The sequence below is a fragment of the Centrocercus urophasianus genome, unplaced genomic scaffold, assembly GCF_019232065.1.
Source record: "Centrocercus urophasianus isolate 14NV4802_14NV808 unplaced genomic scaffold, USGS_Curo_1.0 seq_18, whole genome shotgun sequence".
In the NCBI taxonomy this organism is placed as follows: Eukaryota; Metazoa; Chordata; class Aves; order Galliformes; family Phasianidae; genus Centrocercus; species Centrocercus urophasianus.
In genome coordinates, this window is record NW_024884733.1 from 18,482,001 (window position 1) to 18,502,060 (window position 20,060).

Sequence of the window (20,060 nt, forward strand, 5' to 3'; positions counted from 1 at the left end):
TTTCAGAAAGCTTGTATTTACTTAAATCATCACACTTTCAAAGTTAGAAAATAACACAGTGCTGTAGGAATTCTGTTCCCCGCAGCAAAGAAATACCAACTTGAAGGTTTTTCTGCACACATGCACATGCACAAATGGCAACTTTCTATGCTTGGCCACTCTCAGGCAGACATCAGTATTTCGATATGCTGAATTTGCTAACATAAATCATATAATCAGATTATTCTGAAGCTTTGGAAGTGAATACGGTGCACATGGCTCTGCATATACACAAATTAATCATCTCCCCCATATACAACGTGTGTATATTTATAAACAGTTTTCTTAGGAATATTCCTACATATATTTCATTCATATACATACTTTGGTACATTTTTCAAAATATCCTGCTAAGTAGTAATACATGAATAGCGTTGAGACACCATATAAGACCTAGCAGTGATGACAGCATGTATATGCATGCTCTAGTTCTGCAGTTTTACAGGAAACAGCAGTTATGGAGACAGGCTTGCTCTTTTGTCCCAGTTTTTCTGCAGGAGAGCTATCAAACATATCAGAGATGCACTGACCCTTAATTAGCACTGGCAGCTTGGTGACTATCTGTGTCTGCTGAGGCCTGATTACCTGTTCTAAGATTCAGCTTCTCTTTCATTGCTTTGAATCACCAAAGCTTCATTGCTTTGAATCACCAAAAAAAAATGAAAGTGATTGTAATTATTTCCTCTCCAGCATCTCCTTCCCCCTCCGTAGGAATTTTTTTTATAATTATATAAGCATACACATTCAGGAATTTACAAAAAGATTTAGGAACTATGCAGTAAACCACAAGACGACTCCAGAACTGCACACAAAACCATGGTCTTAAGGTTCCTGCAGACAGGTGCCTACATTCTTTGTTTGAACTGAGAAGTTCCAAAAATATTAGAATTTGGCTGACTCTCTTCTCACCACCAAGAAACAAGAAGTATCCTGAAAAGCCAGTATGGTAATCACAGTGAGAGCACACCTAACATGCTTCTGCAGGACTGCACTTGTGACTACTTTATTTTTAAAACAGTTGAGAGATAATTGAGAACATATTGGTTCACTGGGACAGTCAGTGGAAAACCTCAGCTCAATGTCCTCTGCAAAGCAAAACTCACATTTCTGACTTGTGTGGAGAAGGGCTATGTTGAGGTATAGACAGGTCTAGGTTTCAGTGAAACTATCTGTAATACTAGATTTTGTATTACTTTCCTGCAAAAAAAATGCAAGATGTAAGGCATCAGATGGCATATAAATGAGTTCCTGAGCCTCTGGTGGAGAACAGATCATGCAGGGGAGGTGGTGGCTAGCAGTCCCTATTTCTGGAATTATTTCAAGGAAGGGAGCATGGGACTTTTAAAAATTATTTAATGTGAAACTGCATGGAGAAGTACAACTACCACAAAACCAAGTGCAACAAATCAGTCCGCTTTCTGCCAAAAAAGATGCAAATGCCTTCAATGAGGAGAAGATCCTCAGAGCTGGATTGTCATTTGGGAGAGGTGCCCAGCGATGGCTCCCATCAGGCAAGCAGGGTGGAGGTTCAGGTCAGGCATTTGCTTACCACTTGCTATCAGTAAGATCTGCACTGACCCTGAGAGCTACTGGCAGAACCACAGGACCCACTTCTCAGAGGAAAGCAGGGCAATTTAAAGGGAATGAGTAACTGAAAGTCCTTTGAACTCAAAATTCAGAGCTAATGAAAGAAGGAAAACAAAAGGTCTAAACCAAGATTTGAAGTTGGAAGTTATACGATACCACAGAAACTTTAGAAATGGACTATAACTTTTACTTTCACTAGTGTATTGGTAAATCACAGCCTGGAGCTGAAGTTCATGTCAGTGCGCAATGCTATTGAAAAACACTTTTTATAACCAAGTCAAGAGAAAAATTTATGTAATGTTGTTCCATGGGGAATTTTTCTATGACAGTTGACAGCCATTAGGCTTGTTTGATGCTAATGAGGGCAGTCAGCTCTATAAGCTATTTCCCTCACCCACAACTATTTCACTTCTAAATTTGTGCTCAAAAGCTTGTTTCCAGCTTCAGCTACTTTTTTTCATTTTTCTTCATTTCTCTGCCTAGTCTGAAAGTCATTTTAATGTTTTGCCATAATAGATTCCCTAAACAGACAAGTGAGATACAAAGACATTGGTAAAAACAACATTTTCCAAGATAGGATGCTGTCCTGTCTTGACTGTTTAAATAAGGTCCTCAGCCTTCTTTTAATGCAAAATGTTTCTCTCTCATTAAAGACAGTCTCCCTTTTTTTTTTTGAAGAACACACACAGACTTACTAACATAGCAAGGTTGACACTGAAGCTCTAGAACTTACATAGATTTTTTACAAATAATGGTATTATATCCATGCCAGATAAAATTCCAGTTAAAGTGATGTGATGACTTAATCATCCTTCAGAAAGTAACTAGTAGTTGGGTGATAGCTATCACTGGAGTAGGAATAGCAGAGATTTAACATGCATGTCTGAATAAGGCAAAATAAAGATCCTGCTTCTCCTCTATCCTACCATCTTCCCACAATTAGCTTTGGTGTGGTACAAATCACTAGTTCCTAAAATACAGTTTCTTTCAACTTCCCTGCAGCAGGATGAATTATGTTCTATGGGGTGTATGTGAAAAAAGTTTTCTAGTTAGGATAATTTTAAATCATAGTAATTTATTCAAAGGTCAAATGATGTGGTTATTTGAACCTGATGCTTGTGTTCTTAAGATCTAAGTAGTTCACTGCAGAAGTCTAATGATGATGAAATATCAATATAATGTCCAGAAAAGAAATACATCTTAACACTAAGAAACCATTTTCAGCTTTATTTTTCAAAGGATTTTTAAGGAACTCTTTTAATAGATATCTAACAGCAAGATCTAAGCAGAGAACACTAATATGCTGGTCTAGACCTTCAGTAACCCATATCAGCTTTTTCCTGGGGTGCCAGAGGTGGAGGGAAGAAGGATTAACCTTTTATTATTTGTAACAAGAAAAGTATTTTTTCAGAGCATGGTAGTTGTAAGGACAGCAACCACATTAAAAGCATTAGAACATATTAGTCCCATAGTATTTAGGATTGTATTTTTTTCCCTCAATTTATTTTATTTATAAATTCCATCTCCAATATTGTGATATTTATTACTATTTTCTTGTTATTCTTCAGAAGCAATTAGTAAAGTCAGGTTTTGATGGTAGATCTGCTGACACACTGCTAAACAGAATTTTAAACACAGGTTATATATGGTTGTGAAAATATCAGATATTTTCTACTTTATTATAATGCTATTTACAGATCTGTTAAATCTGAGCTAAAATCCAAAATGTTGGATATTCCAACGTTATTGTTCCAACGAAGGACTTTTTAAGAAGGAACAGGTATACCTTCCCATTCCTTAGAAGTACTCTAGGCCCTCATTTCCTTCCTTGGAAACAGAAAACAGGATCAGCCTCTGAAAGTAGGGATAGCATGCCTTATCTGAAAAGATAAAGCATACAGAGCAGCAAAGAAGTATAAGATACATATTATATAATATTATCAAAGGCCAAGGGCAGGGTGGGGAGATATGGGGAAAGAATTACACCTGAGTAACATAACCAATAAGATCTGAAACTAGAAGAATGTGGTTTTCTATTAACTTGACCAAAATATGTCAATTATAGTGTGAAATATCTGATGGAGCAATCTTCCTTTTTTTCTGGTTGACCTTGCCTCAAGAATTCATTCCTCCAGAAATTAGGCTAGTGTAATTCTATTTTATGCTTTTCAAGTTCTTACACTGCTCTCATCCTCAAAACATTTCAATGCTTTGCAGGTTCAACATTATAATCAGAAGGGTGAATGTGATAATCTGTCTTGCTTCCTTTTCCTGTAAGGAAACAGACTGCGCAGGTGTCTCAAATCTAGGTAGAAATGCTAGCATTACATGTTTAGTATACAGATACATACTAGTAAAGGCAAGCTGAAGATATAAGACTTCCACCAGGAGAAGGTGATGAGTCCTTTACTGGTATTGGTTGGATCCTAGAGCTTTGAGAGAACTTTTCCACTGATGAAGGGCTATGAAAAAATTTATAGATTTCTTTCTTTTTTTTTTTCAAAACGAAAACAAAGATCAAGTTTATCAGCAAAGAAGGAAGTGGGATTTTTGAGTGAGAGCAAACATGAGGCAGAGTAAGAAAACATCTGTTGTGTCCATTGATGTTTGATTAAAGGAATAGGACAGGAAGTTGGCAGAAACACAAATAGATTTCCCATTGGGCAAAATAATTTCCAACAAAACAAACACACTAGAAGTAACTGTTGTCAAAACTCAGTAGATAATTCTGGCCTGTCAGTTGAATAAAACTGAACAAAATAACCATTTTTTAATGTTAAAGTTTCAAACTTTCTGTAGAGGTGTGTAGTTTTTTCTGTGGACTTTGAATATCTCCTCTGTTTCAAAGTCACATGGTTTTAGAAATGCATTTTTGTAGGAATTTTTACTTGCTTACTTGTTCTGGAGTATGCATGCTTAATCTATTTCTTAATCTATTTTCTATTTTTACTTCTTTCCCGGGTACTCCTTTTTCTCATTTATTTCCTATCAACTTGTTCTGCCCTAAGCATCTGCAAAGTCTGTTCTCCATGTGTAATGAAATCTTACAGAGAAGAGATATGCCTTATGTATTCTTTATCATCTACAGGAAAATATATCCTCATCTTTTGACCATAAAACTGCATCTAAATCCCAAGGCTTAGCTTCGCCACTGCATCCTGTTTTGCAACAAGGGAAAAACAGCTGCCCCGGAGCACCTCTAATAAGACATGTGAACTACAGTTTCAATTCCAATTCTAGCCAAATGCCCCACATGCTTTCTCAACAAAAGACTCATCTTCCCTTAAGAACTACACAGACTTTCTGTAGGAAAAGCACTTGAAAAGGCTATAGAAATATTACAGAACACATACTTCCCCAGTAATTTAAAGCAACTCCCAAGGCCTCCAGTCTTCTGGAGTCCTCCTCTCCACTGTTAATGACAATCCTCAAATAGAACAGATATTCTCAGGAGAAAACGATTGATACCAGAAGGTTCCCTTAGCTAAATTCTTGGGATTTTCATTCCAAAATTCCAAAAGGAATTACATTATTAGGACTACCAGCACCATTAGATGACTTTGCATTTCAGACACTCTGACCAGAATACGGAATTTGTGATATTTTCCATGAGGAGAACATACCTTAATTATTTAGGCTATTATAAGAAACAGAGGCCAACTGTGCTCTTACAGTACCATATATACTACCAAGTTCCACACACTGTTACAAAAACACTCAGCTTCTAATTTAGAACTTGTCATTAATTCAACTACTGTCAACTGCTCATTGAATTTGCCACAATTAAGCACTTATGTACTTCAGAAGCACTTAGTAGCCCTATTTCTATTAGCCTTGTCTAGCTTTATTTATGCATGCAGCTTCTGGTTTGTTCTGTGGTTAGAGGTAGTCTTTCTTGCACTGAGTACTGCAGAAGTCTGCATTCTTACTAATTTCCAAGTGGTCTGTTTACATCCCAATATTCTCATCACCAAAATTTTAACTTAAAACGTTAAAGCTTCTAGGACACCACATAATAAGGCACATTTAAATCATGATTAGATAATCTATGGACCTTTTAGTTACTGGTGTATTTATATTTTGTTACTATATATATGGTGTGTGTATATATATCTGTGTATAAGGTTAGGTGTAAATATTATATAGACCTTACAACTCCATGCAACAAATATAAATTAACTTCTTTGACAACCTGTACTAACTTACTCTAGACTAAGATCTGCTTTCCTTTAGAATTTATTTTTTCTGTTTTCCTCACTTCCCAAGACAAGCATCCAGAAATTACGTAACTATTTGAAAGACAATGAGACTGCTGCAGTGAAATAAAAGAGTATAGAATTCATAGTGGCCTAAGCCAGTCTGAAGGTTTCACAGCTGTTTATCTCCCCACTTTCAGAAAGTGTAAAATGAATGGCTAAATATGGTATCACCATCTTGGAAATACACAGTTAGGAAGACAGCATAAGTCCTTGCCAATATTATCTCTCATACATACTTATATATACCTACAAGCACACACCTTTGATTCTCATGTACTATTCTTACTATTCTCATGTAACTTCTTAATAGCAGTTGGAAAATGTTATGGATTTCTACAGAGCAACAATGTAAAGAAAGCCATATTATATTAAAGTAAACCTTCACCTCATAGCTACAGTCAGAAGATAAAGGTTTGCTTTCAGTCAACACGGTTATGAATACCAAAAGCATAATTTGAGTCATTTAGCCTATCTTAAAACAAAAAGAAAACCAAAGAAATCAAATGTAACTACAACAGTTTTCAGAGGTACATATTAGAAGACTTACTGTGACAATTAGCCCTTTCTCCTGGAAATATTTAACCAGTGGAACAGCATTTTGCTTGAAATTCATTAGTCTTCTTTGAGTAGCTTTCAGGTTATCATCAGGTCTCCCTTGCTGTTCAGCACGTTTCAGTAACCGTTCTTTGAGCCTCTGATTGGAACATGCCAAGAACACCACCAAATCTGGGGTACAAATCTGCGGGAAAAAAGCAATTCAAGAAGCCTGTGAATAAGTTGATTGCTCCAAAAAACAGGACTCAGCAAATCCATTACTAGATAAGACTCAGCTATGCAACATTTGCATAAAGTGGATCTTAATTAAGTACTTTCATTTTGGGAGAGAATAAGAATTCATAGGCTTGAGGAAGAGTTACTTTTTCTTATTTGAAGGCCTGCCTATTTGTCTCATGTGAAATTATAAGGAAAATTTTGAAGGAAATTTTTTACTTTGCTCCAGAAAACTTGTTTAGCCTTACTTGCTGTTTTCATTACCAGAAGGTTCCCTTAGCTAAAATTCAGATCTTTATAAAGAGCAAAATACAAATGTCCCGTATTCTGCAGGGAACTGTATGGTTTCTGTTTGTGGAAGGTTTTCTTTTCAGTAAGGTAGCATTTAAAACCCAGCAGCTATGATGGAGCTGGCAGATGCCTAGGACTAGGGGAAAACGGACCTGTTCCAAGATCCGCTGTGAGCTTTTCCATGCACTCTGCTATGGCTCACTTTTTCCTTTTTAATGAATGTTTTATAATTCTACCATTCCCTTGTTAGAACATATTTTCAGTTTGGCTGCCCTAGGAGGGTTGTGGAGTCCCCTTCTCTGGAGATACACAAGACACACCTGGATGCCTACTTGTGCAACCTGGTCTTGAGAGCTGGCTTTGGCAGGAGGGTTGGATTAGATAATCTCTAGAGGTCCCTTCCAGCCCCTACAATTCTGTGATTCAGTTCAAGTATTATATAAATGTTGCCTGGACCTGTCAGTATTATAGCATATTATTTTCCTGTAAGACTTTCTCCATTCCTGTAAATTTTGCTGAAGTCAATGCACCTCTCAAGAGGTTGGGTGGCAGTTAAGAGGATTTTAATTTCTCCTTTCCTTTTTGGTCAGTGTGGCAAGTTCTGTTTCAGCCCCACTTAGTAATTCTGCTTAATGTTCACAGGCAGTCTTCAGAGGTCATTGCAACTTAGTACATATAGTAGAAGAAACAGAAGTCAGTCAGAAATGTGAATTCGAAGAATTTTACAATTTACTAGTGTTTATTGATCACATTTATGAGATCTGATTTTGTTCTTCTATCTAATTTATTGTTTTTACAAATAAATATCCATCCCTTGAAAGACTCACTTAAAAATCTTTTTCTCGTTGAGATTGCCTTTTAAAATGTATGATGATTCTCTGTATGATAAAAATAAACCCTATTGTACTGTGCATATTTTAATCTCATTACAGATTAGAAAGGGTTTATTGGTTCTCACACACAAGCATGAAGTTATTCCTGCAGTCCATACATATCTAAAAAACAGTCTTTTTTATATAAGTAAAACAAATTAGCTTACTGTTCTTGAAATGACATAATCTAATTACATTAAAAATTATGGTAGATGATCAAGAACACCAAACAGACATGCATCACATGGTGTTTCCAATGTATAGAATAAATTTCTTTGTTCTTTTGTTGATTTGAGGTATACAAGTGTATCACCAAAACATCTACATGTGTTCTAAAGAATTCATCTCTTTATGTTCTTCACACAAGTTGTTACCAATATATTACTGTTGACAGCCAGAACAAAAATGTGTTTCTGAATATGCTTTCTATCTAGATCCCTTTATCCAGAGATCTCCAATTGCCTAAGAATAGCCATACACTAGACTGAAAAGTCAAAACTAGCAGGATTTCTGTCATTTGAATACAACAAGTACATGGCCTTTTCTATTGGCAGTGTAGGCATAGAAAGGCTCCCCTGGAGTAAAAAAAAATACAACTGTTCAAAATTGGAGTGATGGTCATTAGCTCTTGCTTGCAAAGCAGTTCACTAAAAGAGCAGGATATGGAGGAGGTAGAAAGCAGAGCCATTTTCCAACCACAAAGGACAGTCTGATAAGCAGCAGTAGCAGGTAGAATGGTGGCCTCTTTACCATTATTGAAAACTAAATGAGATCTCAAAGAAAATCAATTTATATTTTATTCACATTGTGGATGATTGGAGACAAGGGGACAGAAACTAAAACCTAAACCCCAAAATAGAAATCTCATATTTTTTTCTGAGTATACATCAGATTTTGGAACAACCAACCTTGAACTTTGATTTTTCTTTCTTAAATCACTGTGACTGAGAGAGAAGCTGTGTCCTACTTCCAAAACAGGTACCTCAACTTTTAAAAATAAATAAATGATTTCCCTGTCTTTTTAGCCTGTTTTAATTGACAGGTTATTTCATCCTTTTATGGGATGAATTAATTAATGACAGTTAATCTTATTACCACGCAGTAGCTTTAGGGGTATACAATTATTCATGTGGAAGACTACGAAAGTAAGCTTTCGTGTTAGACTTTCATGCAACATGGACTTATTAAAGTGAAGAGCTTTATTTAGTATTTCCATTTTGGCCGATTCCAACAGCCATGAGGAAAGATGGTAAGAAATCTTCAGTTGAAGCTTGTAGCTTCAAGCTGTACCTGGCCTTCTTCCCACTTTCAACACTTACTCCCAGGCACCTTCAGGACTACCACCTACCACACACTCAGCTCTATGAAGTCTATTAGACCTCCTCTGGTGTACAACCTAAGGTCTTGCTTATCACATAACTTCTCATACAGCACCAAACCTTACACACAGGACTTAGAATAAATAGATCTCCTGTTAAATAACTACCCCTAAAAGAAAAAGAGACAAAGAAAAAAAGGCCTCTTCTTTGACACAAACCTGAGACTGCAGCTTTCCACAGGCAGCCTCAGTTCTTTAAAGAAACCGTGGCTGAGTAATTGCAACCCCAGTGAGGGAAGGATCTGAAAGTCATCGTGACCCATCAGCTGTGTCAGTTCTCATTTGCTTAAATCCCGCAAAGAAGACAGAAGGCAGCAGACAGTTCTTTTCTAAGAAAATGGGAAAGCATACTCTGGGCCTATTTTTCAAAGTTTCTAATTGTAAAATGAAGATAATAATGAGGTGCAACATAGTAATTGCTGTGGAAAACAAATTAATTAGGCTTTAATTATTCCGTATCACTTTTTTAAATGGAAAGTTCTCTACAGGAACTAAGCATTGTTCTTAATTTTCTGATCAGTAACAGTAACAATAGAAAAGGCAGTACCAGAATCCCAAGAACTAAAACTATTTATTCTGACAGTCTGGCTTTTGTAGTTTGAAATACATTTCATTCACTGAAATAAAATGTCACCAAGAGCAATGGCTTAGTTCATAAAGCCCAGTTTAAATGAAGTATTGTCCAAAACTTTTTTGGAAGTGGAAAAAAAAAGGTAATTCAAGCCCATTTGAGATAGGAATACAAAATAGAGTCTGATTATGCGATGCCTTCATGAATTCCTCTGGCTTGTAGAATACTCATCTTCCTCATCAGAAAATAGCTGGAAATCATTCAAAAAACACATCTCTGCTTGGTTTTTGATGCATGAAATAGTAATTTCTATATCTGTATGGAAACAGACTTAACAGCATTTACTATATTTCTCCTGCATGCATTTATAACTTTCAGGATAAATCCTTGAAAGTCTATTGATATTTCATTTTTGTTTTCATAAAATGCTCTGCTTTCATTTACCTCAACTGCACCCATTTGCAAAACATGCTTATAAATAAGGTGGAATGTAACAGAGTAGTGTGAATATACGGACATCTGAGCTTACTTCTCTGGTAGTACAGCTACCTCTCTATAAATAAGAGGATAAAACTACTTTTTTTTTCCTTTTTTTTCCTAACAAAGTACTTTTTATGACTCATGTGAAAACAAACCTAATTCAGAATTAATCACTGTTGAGTATTTTGACTAGGCAATAAGGTTTATTCTTAGACTGAGCTTACAGAAATGGTCTTCTGTGTATAGATCCAGCAGAGGTAGGAGAACTGCTTTCCTTCATGCTGATTTCCCCTAACACACTCATCTTATGCTGAAGGTAGATAGTGTTACTCACATCCAGGGGAACCAAATTTAACTACTTACAAATCAGGATTTGGCAGAAGGCAAAATCTTGGTTTATGAGAACGGATAAGTTTCTGGTTATTCACAACTTTCTGAATTTTAACTGATACAAAGAACATATGGCAATAACTTAAAATACCACTGGTAGGAAATGTTCAGTCCTCTCATTCTTTTAGAGTAGTATTTACTAGTAAGTAAATCATACAGTTTTTGGTTCTAAATCTCCTTCTTTAAAGTGGTACAAAGAGTGAGTTGAGAGTATTCCATTCAAGTCAGTAATTGATGTAAAGCAGTATGAATAGAAAGAGGTTGTTTCTCTTGGGATATTTTCTACTTCTCCTCTTGTTAGTGAAAGTAAAGTGGTTGTTTGCTAGAAATTAGATGATTACACTCTGTTGTTGTTTCTCATTAGGCAAGAGATAAAAATACTTTGCTTGTTAATTCCTGGTATGTTCCATTAGACACTCATGAGAAACTTAACGTACAGCTCATGAAATATCATCATTAATTCAGCCGTGCATTTCATTTCAATTGGTGAAAGTTCCTAGCAAGTACATTTATGCCAATTTTAAGGATGCTCTCACTTCTAATTACTGATTTGATTTTACAGTTCCATCTCTGCTGGGTTACCAGTCTACACAGTTTCTTCATGTTTTAGAAAAGTAAAATCATGAATCCTCTTGTCAAAGAATGAATTCTAGAATAGGATTCTTTCTGGCAAATGCTTCTGAACCATAGTCATGTTGCCTGACAATAAGCTTCCAGCAAATTTCCCAGACTAGGTGATAAGGCTAATTGGTAATTGATTAAGAGAGCCAGGTGCCTTTTGAGAGGACTAATACAGATATTTCCCTGTGTTGAAGAGCTAACCAGTTGAAATCCCTAGTTGTAAATACAGTACTTCTACAAAGAAGACTACACAGACCTCAAGTTCAGAATTCTCAGCAGGCATCTTAAGTCTTTCTGAACACAGACTGTTAGGTTATTTCCTGAGAGGTAAGGATCAGCAATGGATCAGCTTTCCTTTGGAAGGCAGGGAAAAGTCTTTGCACAGAAAAAGAGAAAACATGAGGTCTTACCCAGCAGAAACTTGAATCACTGCTTGTCTTTCTCAAGAGAGTGCTTTATCTACCCGGGGAGAAGACAGACAATGGTAAGGCCATTCTACAGGCTTCCTGCTCTTGCTTGACTTTAAAAAAGCAATTTATAACTCACAGGGCCAATGAGAATTAATGAGAGAAACATAATAATGCGACCTTATGTTGTGGTATATTGCTGCTACTCATAGAAATGACTGGTTATATATATATCCATCATCACAGACTGTATCTGTGAAGCTTCTCAGACTAGGACAGTGGAGTGGAAATGTGGGGGAAGGGAGGTAGACACTAAGGAAGAAATGAAATGAAGAGTATATAAAGACAGTGGCACAGAGAAATAGTTTTACTGTAACAAGAATACTGTAACTGTGTTCTTTACTATTGCAAAGAATAGATTCTTTCCCCTTTAGTGGATTATCAGAAGGATTGCATTATTTTATTAGTTGTTCTAGAGCTCATATTATTGATGGAGCAGGTTTTCCATGGGAAGCTCTTTGTGGACTATGATCTTAGCAGTCAGATTGCCATAGGAGAGTTGGCCATTAACACCTCTGTCAAGCTTATGAAGGGACTGCAGGCATCACTTCTGCTTGGAGGTTTAAGCATCAGACTGTTTTCTTGGCACTATGAGAGGAGGTCAGCTCTTCCTCAACAGCCAATACTGTCCCTTCTGCATGGCCTACTTTACTTTAGCACAATTAATTTACACAGTATTTTTCATAAGGAATGTATCTGGGAAATAAAAAGTAAACTTGAATTGCAGCTGAGATGAACTAGTTATTCTTTGTAGACATAGTACATTTATGAACAATATACTTGAGAACATTTTGAACTAATAATCAGATAATTTAAGTAACAGAAGTAGTAAATTTTAACATTTTACATCTTCAAATATATCCTTGTCACCCAAGCCATACGAAACAAATATTTCTAAGAGTACATTCTTACAGAAATTAATCTCTTTATCAAGGAGTTAAATGATATTCATTAGTGACTATCCATTAATTCTAATAATTGTTCCCCATTTCATTTCACAATTACTGAAACAAAGTATTTTAAACAAACTTCATCAGTACTTAATGAAATTGAAAATGTTAATATTGGTAAGGCAGTTGCTGAAATCAGAAGGAAAGTTAAGCATAAATAACTGAAAAAGGGAGGAGGGAAAAAAAATCCCAAAGCAGTAAGTGAAATTAACTGGTAAATAATAACATGGTAAATTGTTTCTCCTGGGAAGGGTAAGAACGTATTGCCAGGTGAGTGAGAGACTGCATACAAAGTCAAACTGCAGTTTCTTCTTCACAAGCCATTTGAGTTCAGTACAGCAGTCAGAGCATTTCATTGCAGTGTTAGTGGAGATGAAGATATTTAGAATGCTTGAGCATGCTGGTACTCTAGGTGACTTGCTGAATTTCAAACTGACAGGTTAATGGTAAGTAAACCATTTGCTCCTTGGCATTTTTGAAAGCGTGCTTTGAATCTAAGCACCTTTCTTGTGTTTGCACTCAGCAGAGATAAAGGATACCTTAGGAATTTCTGCTTTAGGGTTACTGTATGTCTGTGACTGAAAAGCTAAATAAACTAGTATTGAAGCAGCATACTGCCAATCAGAAGGAATTTTAAAATGACCAAGATCCAGAAATAATCAGATATTTAAAATAAGTATATAAACTGTAAGTTCTGTTTGCTTTTAATCTATTAAAATTCATCTCTTCATTTTTTTCTCTATAACCAGGAGTACTTGAAACTTAGTTTGCTTTATAGTGAGAGCTGAAATTCTCATAATCATGGGACTGAGGGAAAGTCATAGAATATTCTGAGTAGGAAGGGACCCATAAGCATCACCGAGTCCAACTCCTGCAGTCTTCAAAGGCAGAATAAAAAAGAAAAAATATAGGCTTTACTTCAACTCCAGTAAGAAGTTCCCAGAAAACTGACCAACTTCTCCAATTCTCATGGCTATGAGGTCTGACAAGTTGAAATGAATAATTGAACATTAAGAAATTAAGGTGATGTAACTAACTGACCAGAATGGCAGAGTTGTGCTGGCCTGGAAGCACTGATGAAAATCTGCAAATATCATTGATGACATCTTAAGACTTCTTTCCTGCTCAAAACATATGGATGACAGGAACAGTGATATTACAATGTTCAAAATAATAACAAAAAAAGTTTGAATTCTAATTTACAATTCCTCATATCTGTAAAGTGCTCTTCATCCACTTGCTCCATATTGACAACACTGCTTGGAAACAGAGTGAGTTCCTTCTGGCTTTGAGATCTGAGCAGGAAGATAAATACTGTGATTCTGTGAGTGCTGCGAATGATACACTGACTTATCTTAGGCACTTTATTCACTGATATGTGATGTGTTTTAATACAGTTCTGCCTAGCAACACTTTGAGTACTTACTGTCCACATCAGAGCCTAGCAACATAATAAGAAAGAAGTCGTAATTTTTTGTTAACGATGCTTATCTCTGGGAATGTTAGCATAGCTGGTATGCTTTGGCTTGGTTACTAACATTTTTACTAGAGAAGGGTTTAGCTTCTGGATTAGATAATGGGATAAAAACATGCAAGACTTTTCTAATATTGTGTATTTCTGTACCATATGTTATACAGGACAGGTATATTAACCAGAGTTCAGACATATGTGTAGTCATTTAACTTTTTCACAAAATAAAGAGATAAGGAAAACTAACATGATGTCAGGTCTCAGTAACAGCTATGTCAGCCATAAAACCAACAGAGTTATTATAGCATAGATAATTTATTTTAAAGCTATCTGCAGATGTAGCACAGTTAGATTCTATGTGTGCTTGCAAAAGAAACCAGGTACCTTAGCTGACTTTATCCTTTTCTGCTGGCTATTAATATGTTGAACCACTTCCAATATAAATTAGTTTATCTTTGCAGTAACTCAGCACACTTCTTAATAGTGAGAGCAATGTAATAACATATATGAAAATGTTTGGTAAGTAGAGTTCAAGGAATTACAGTGTTTCTGGGAGCAGTTCAGATTTTATACCTTCCAGTTCATCATCCATAATATGCAGAGGCAGAGAAAGGGGAGATTGTGTAGCTTAGATTAAAATTATATAAAGCATATGGACAAAACAATATAGACTTCTTGTGATTAATAAAGACCAGATATGCTTGCTTGGTCTGTAATTACTCTTAGTTTTCACAGCCTGCTTTGTTTGCAGACCTCTGATTCTCCTTACATTTGTTCAGTCTGTGTTTGAACTTAAGCTATTCTCTCAGTATCCTGTATTACTCACCTCTACTTCCATAAGGTTTAATAATTTGTCCTTCACATTCTCCCCCCGCAATTTATTTTTGGTATTGTTAATTATATGCTTGGAGTGTTTTTTCTGTCTATGTAAATAAGGGCAAAGGAGAAAGGCTATACAGTGGAAAGTACTCCTGGTAAAATGAATGTTTGTTTGCTTATTTAAAGCTTTTATGGAATTACAGATAAATATACATCCCAGTACACTCAAAGGATGAAGGTGAACTAATAGTCACCCTTGTCTGCTTCATAGAACAAATAAAACTGTTAAATCACTATTCTAAAGGATATGATTTCATTTTAGAACATTGTAATGAAAACAATTAGCTACAGTGAAGAGATCACGTAATAAGGGAAAACATAATACAGATACTTCAAGTATTTCTTGACAGTTCGCTAAAAGTAACCTTTATTATGGCTTGTGTCTTATAAAATGTTCTTTTTTCAGGCATATAAATATGCAGTGGTCCTAAAGTGGCTACTTACTGGAGTGTATTGGATGGTCTTAAAGTGACCATCCGTAAAATAAGTGTTAGTCCCTGTGTAAGCTGATGGTAATGAGAATAAGAATTGATTTTTATTCAGAACTTTTTATCAATACATTTCAATATTCTACAGGTGAAGTCTTTGTAAGAATAGGGTATATGAATTACTGAATAATGTGGTTTGTCTATTTGCATTTTGTGGTATTTCTCTATTTTCTTCCCTGCTTAATAGGTCTTCTAATTAGAAAGAGTCTTATTATTTAATCAAATCTTTCTTTCCTGAAATTTCCATTAATTATTTCTCATATTGTCAGTTTTGGATAATGAGAAAAATTCTGCTTCTTGCTCATTATAAATTATAAAAACACACTGCGAGGAAGAAAGGGATAACATTTCTAAGCTGTGGAAAACACCTGCTGCATTTTTAATTGCAGACTTACACAAATCATCACAACAGTTAATCACTGAATCCTCCACAACTCAATTACACTTCTCATTGAGGGATCTCTGAGTTGCTTAAAAACGTTAACATGTTTAACATAAATAATCTGACACGCCATGGGTTACTGCCAGCCCCATTGTGTGAGGAAAGACGAGTACCATGTCTGCTGGTAGTTCTCTTCCTATATCACAAGACCATCCGTATGTGAGCAAGGTTATGGCTTACTAAACAGAGGATTTTAAAAAACAGCAAACATTTTATTTTTGTAAAATATGAAGTCGATATGAAACACTGAAAATACTCCACTGGATTAAAAAAGTGTATGTTGAAATATGTACCTCCTTTTTCTATATTTACTTCTATGGCCTTAGATATATTCATATACAAGGTCAGCTGCAAGGATAGATTAAATCAGAAGATAGTCTAAGTAGAACAATTTTTCTTTCTTTCCCCATATTGATTTCGGAGCAGGTGACCCTTTATGAAGTGCCGTGGGATTTTCTTCAGAGCGCCTCAGTCATCTGTCTTTCAGGCAGAATCAGGCCTTGAGGAGGATGATTTAGCAAATCACATTAGACTAAAAATGAACGAACTATCTGAGAATATAATCAAGTCTAAAATGACTACATACATTCTCTCTTGTCTCCAGAAAAATATGACCAATCTACAGCATCCTTGAAGAAATGGAAGATACTAAAAAGGAGCAGAAGTCAGGCTTTTTATCTTTCTATCAGTATTTTATCAAGTTGTCTTATATAATCAATAAGGGCTAACCAAATCTGTAGAGGGGAATCTGATAAATTAAATTAGGAAATACTGGAAAAGCATATTTGAATGATTCAGTGAGAGAGCCCAAGCATACATTAAATAGTTTTAATCTTTCTCCCCTTCCATGGTGTGGTTTGCCAGAGCTTTTTCTAATACATCCTGGATTCCACTTGTTAGTTGGTTTTCTAATGGATCCTATGATGGGTGCTCAAGTGATGTTTAACTGTTTTTCCTTTGTAAAGGGAGAATTTAATAACCTGAAGCACTCAATAATTCAGATCCTGTCAGTTCTTCCACTTTCATTCCTCCCCCTTGTTCTTTCATCAACCATAACATCAGCACAAAATTAGAGTACCAAGAAATACACTTAAGTCGTGCTATCACAAAATATACTGGAGATAAAAATGAGATAAGGAAATGTCTAAATTTATGCTCTGTGTTTCATTTATAAAATAATCAATCATCTCTTTCATTAATTATAAGGAGATACAGCTGGCAGTCATTGGCTCTTTTCTATAATAACTATTTTATGTATTTCCTTTAATTTCCTCAAACCAGTCTTCTAAATTTCACCCAGAATACTACTTTATAAAAGCACATTAATGAAATGCCTCGTTAACTGCTTCCTTTTGTTACTTCTGTCTTGGCAATGCCACTTAGAATTCAAAGTACAGAACTGGTCGTATGCTAGCAATTGTGAAGTACTTTGAAATGCTCTGCTTCAGAGGCGCTCTGAAAATGCAGCACTGAAACTGCAACCATTACTTGTGACCATAACCGTTACATTAACAGCACTTAGTAAGAAAATGACATAGCCTCTTTTTTCTCCACTGAATTTAAGTATTTTTAGATGAGTTTAAAATATACATATAAAAATAACATCTGAATAGAATTCACAAATACACTTTCAGCTGACTAAATCCCAGGAGTGTAATTTATAATAACCCAAGTGACTTAAAAAAAAACCCACATGATTTCTGGTTCAGAAAACCTGCGAAACAGGCAATGTTATTCCAGTCTTTTCAATGCACAGCAGTAATATGAGGCTAAATGCATTGTGAATATATGCGTTGATTTAAGTATGTTTCTCTTAATGTAGATTAAACTGAACATTTAGATATGGAAATACACGCTTTCTAAATCACTAATATGTATAAAAAATAATTGTTAGATTTTATGTTACTTTCATACATCATGAGAGGATTTTAATTACTGAAGCAGGAGGCCTGGATTATTGGTTATGTTATTAAACTTTCTTTTTACAAATACTTTGTCTTCACGCTCCATAGCATAAACCAAAAGAATGACCTTCTTTTAGTCTGTAATTACATACTTGCAAAGATTTAAAGAGCAATGCTCAATTAGAAATAGTGTGTAGTCTTTCCTGGAATTTCGAGGAGCCTGTTAAAGAAATACCAGTAAAATAAACAGAAACAATCTCTTACTTGGTCCTCAAAGGAAATTGCCTGGGCAACATCTCTGGGAAATCCATCGATCACTATACCCTCTTCATCAGGGATCTGCATTAATCTCTGTTTGATCTCAGTTATGGTTGTTTCCTTTCACAGAGAAAAGAAGTTTATTCAGTATTGTGAAGTAGGTTTCCTTGATGGTGCACATTAAGACAGCACATACAAATCCTTAAAAAGTAGACATTAACAAAGGATAGGCTTAACTCTGCTGTACCTGAGGGGCTAGTTCTCCAGTAGTAATTATTTTAGCAATTAGACTCCATTTTCTATTGCTGCTTGTGCTGTGGATCTTCTTCCTTAACAATTCACCAACTGATATGTAGTTAAATCCATAGCGTTCTGCTATTTTCAAACTCTGTGTTCCTTTACCACTTCCTGGGCCACCTGTTGTTAAGAATAAGCAAAGCATTAAATTAAACTGTCATCTAAAGTACTCAGTCATATGAGAAATCTCTGCTGTAAGCACCAATCCTCCAGTACCAGAACACACCTTGCAGTTGCATGATTTGTTACCAGTCATTAGAAAGGGGTCTCATCCACCCCGTTATAAAGGTAACAGTTTTTAAAACTACAAAGGAGTACAAATCAGTCTCCTCTGAACTCTTTGAATCCAAAGGTAGATTCAGATAGCCTTGTTTACTTATGGCAGAATCATACCTGTTTAAATAAAGCAGTGAAATCAATGGACTACTCAAGAAATTGAACTAATAAAATCTGCTCCTAAATATGAGTTTCTGAGGCTTCATAATTTTAAAATACAGAAAAATATTAAATTATCAGCTGAGATGTTTCCACAGTAATTTGGTAGATGGCTTCTTATTGAACTATGCATACTTCTGGTATTGATGCTTGAAGCATCTGGTAGAGAAGCAATTTGTTGGGTTCAGTTTGCTGGACAACTTGAAGAATAAAGAGACCCTTCAGTGGAACACAGGCAGAATAGATATCAAAATCACAACCATGTTTAACAATAGGGAATGCTGAGGTGAGGGTCACTTGGACAAAGAAGCAAGAATACATGTTTAAAAAAGACAGAACAGATCTGAATTAATAGAATGTGATAAGATGTGAGGAACATTGAAACTGGAACCCGGTGTGTAAGAATAGGGAATGGTTTTGATAGAAATATATACTTACTTACAGAAAGATGCATATTACTAAATAGCATACAAAATTAAAACCAAAACAAGTGTTTTGATATTAACTCCCAACACTAACTAGCTATTTTGGGAGCATCTTTTGCATGAGAGCATTGAGTTTTAGTTCAACAAACAAGGAATTAGTCTTATTAAAAATATACTACACATTTTCCCTGAACATTAAAAAAGTGCAGCAATGTGAGAAAAGTAAATATGGATACAACGAGCTGCCTTCTAGTAATAATAGAACTCTTTCTTATCATTGTCTGCATAATTCCCATAAATAGGTTTTAGACATTTATATAATTAATACAGATCTGGCTGTAGAACAAGATTTCCAAGATTTCTTCCTACACAGTTATGACACTCTGTATACCCAGGCTCAAACCTGTATTGTAGCATTCCATGGCAGAGGGCTTTCAGTGCCACCAGCAGCCATCAGCAATGTTTCTGCACCCTGACTGTGCTGGTAACTCTGCTGTGCTGTTGAAACTCAAATCAGGTACTTCTCTTGCCTAACAAGGCACAAGCTTTCTCCTTTTTGTAGATTAAATTAGGCTTTACAGCTGTTCTTGAATGTCAAGTGTTCTAGGTGATCTATTTTTTTTTCAGCTATCCTTTTTGTTAGAATAAAGAATGTTTCCTTTTTGAGACATACAAGCATTTGTTAATCAGGAATCACGTATATAACAATCCACCCAAGTGGCTACAAAGCAGCTCTGCTTTGGCTCTCATCAGTTCCTTCTGATGGCACGCTCAGCCTTCTCCAT

At 35.6% G+C, this 20,060-nt stretch overlaps 1 protein-coding gene across 1 annotated transcript in view; it reads right to left on the bottom strand.

Annotated features, from left to right (window-relative positions):
• AK5 (adenylate kinase 5) overlaps positions 1-20,060 on the bottom strand; it is an 83,488-nt gene that overhangs the window by 56,513 nt on the left and 6,915 nt on the right. Inside the window, exons 4-6 of the mRNA XM_042819089.1 lie at positions 18,366-18,535; positions 18,125-18,238; positions 6,433-6,624 (exon numbers count right to left, since the gene is read on the bottom strand). Of these exons, the coding sequence (XP_042675023.1) occupies positions 6,433-6,624; positions 18,125-18,238; positions 18,366-18,535 (476 nt within the window). The remainder of the gene's footprint in view (positions 1-6,432; positions 6,625-18,124; positions 18,239-18,365; positions 18,536-20,060) is intronic.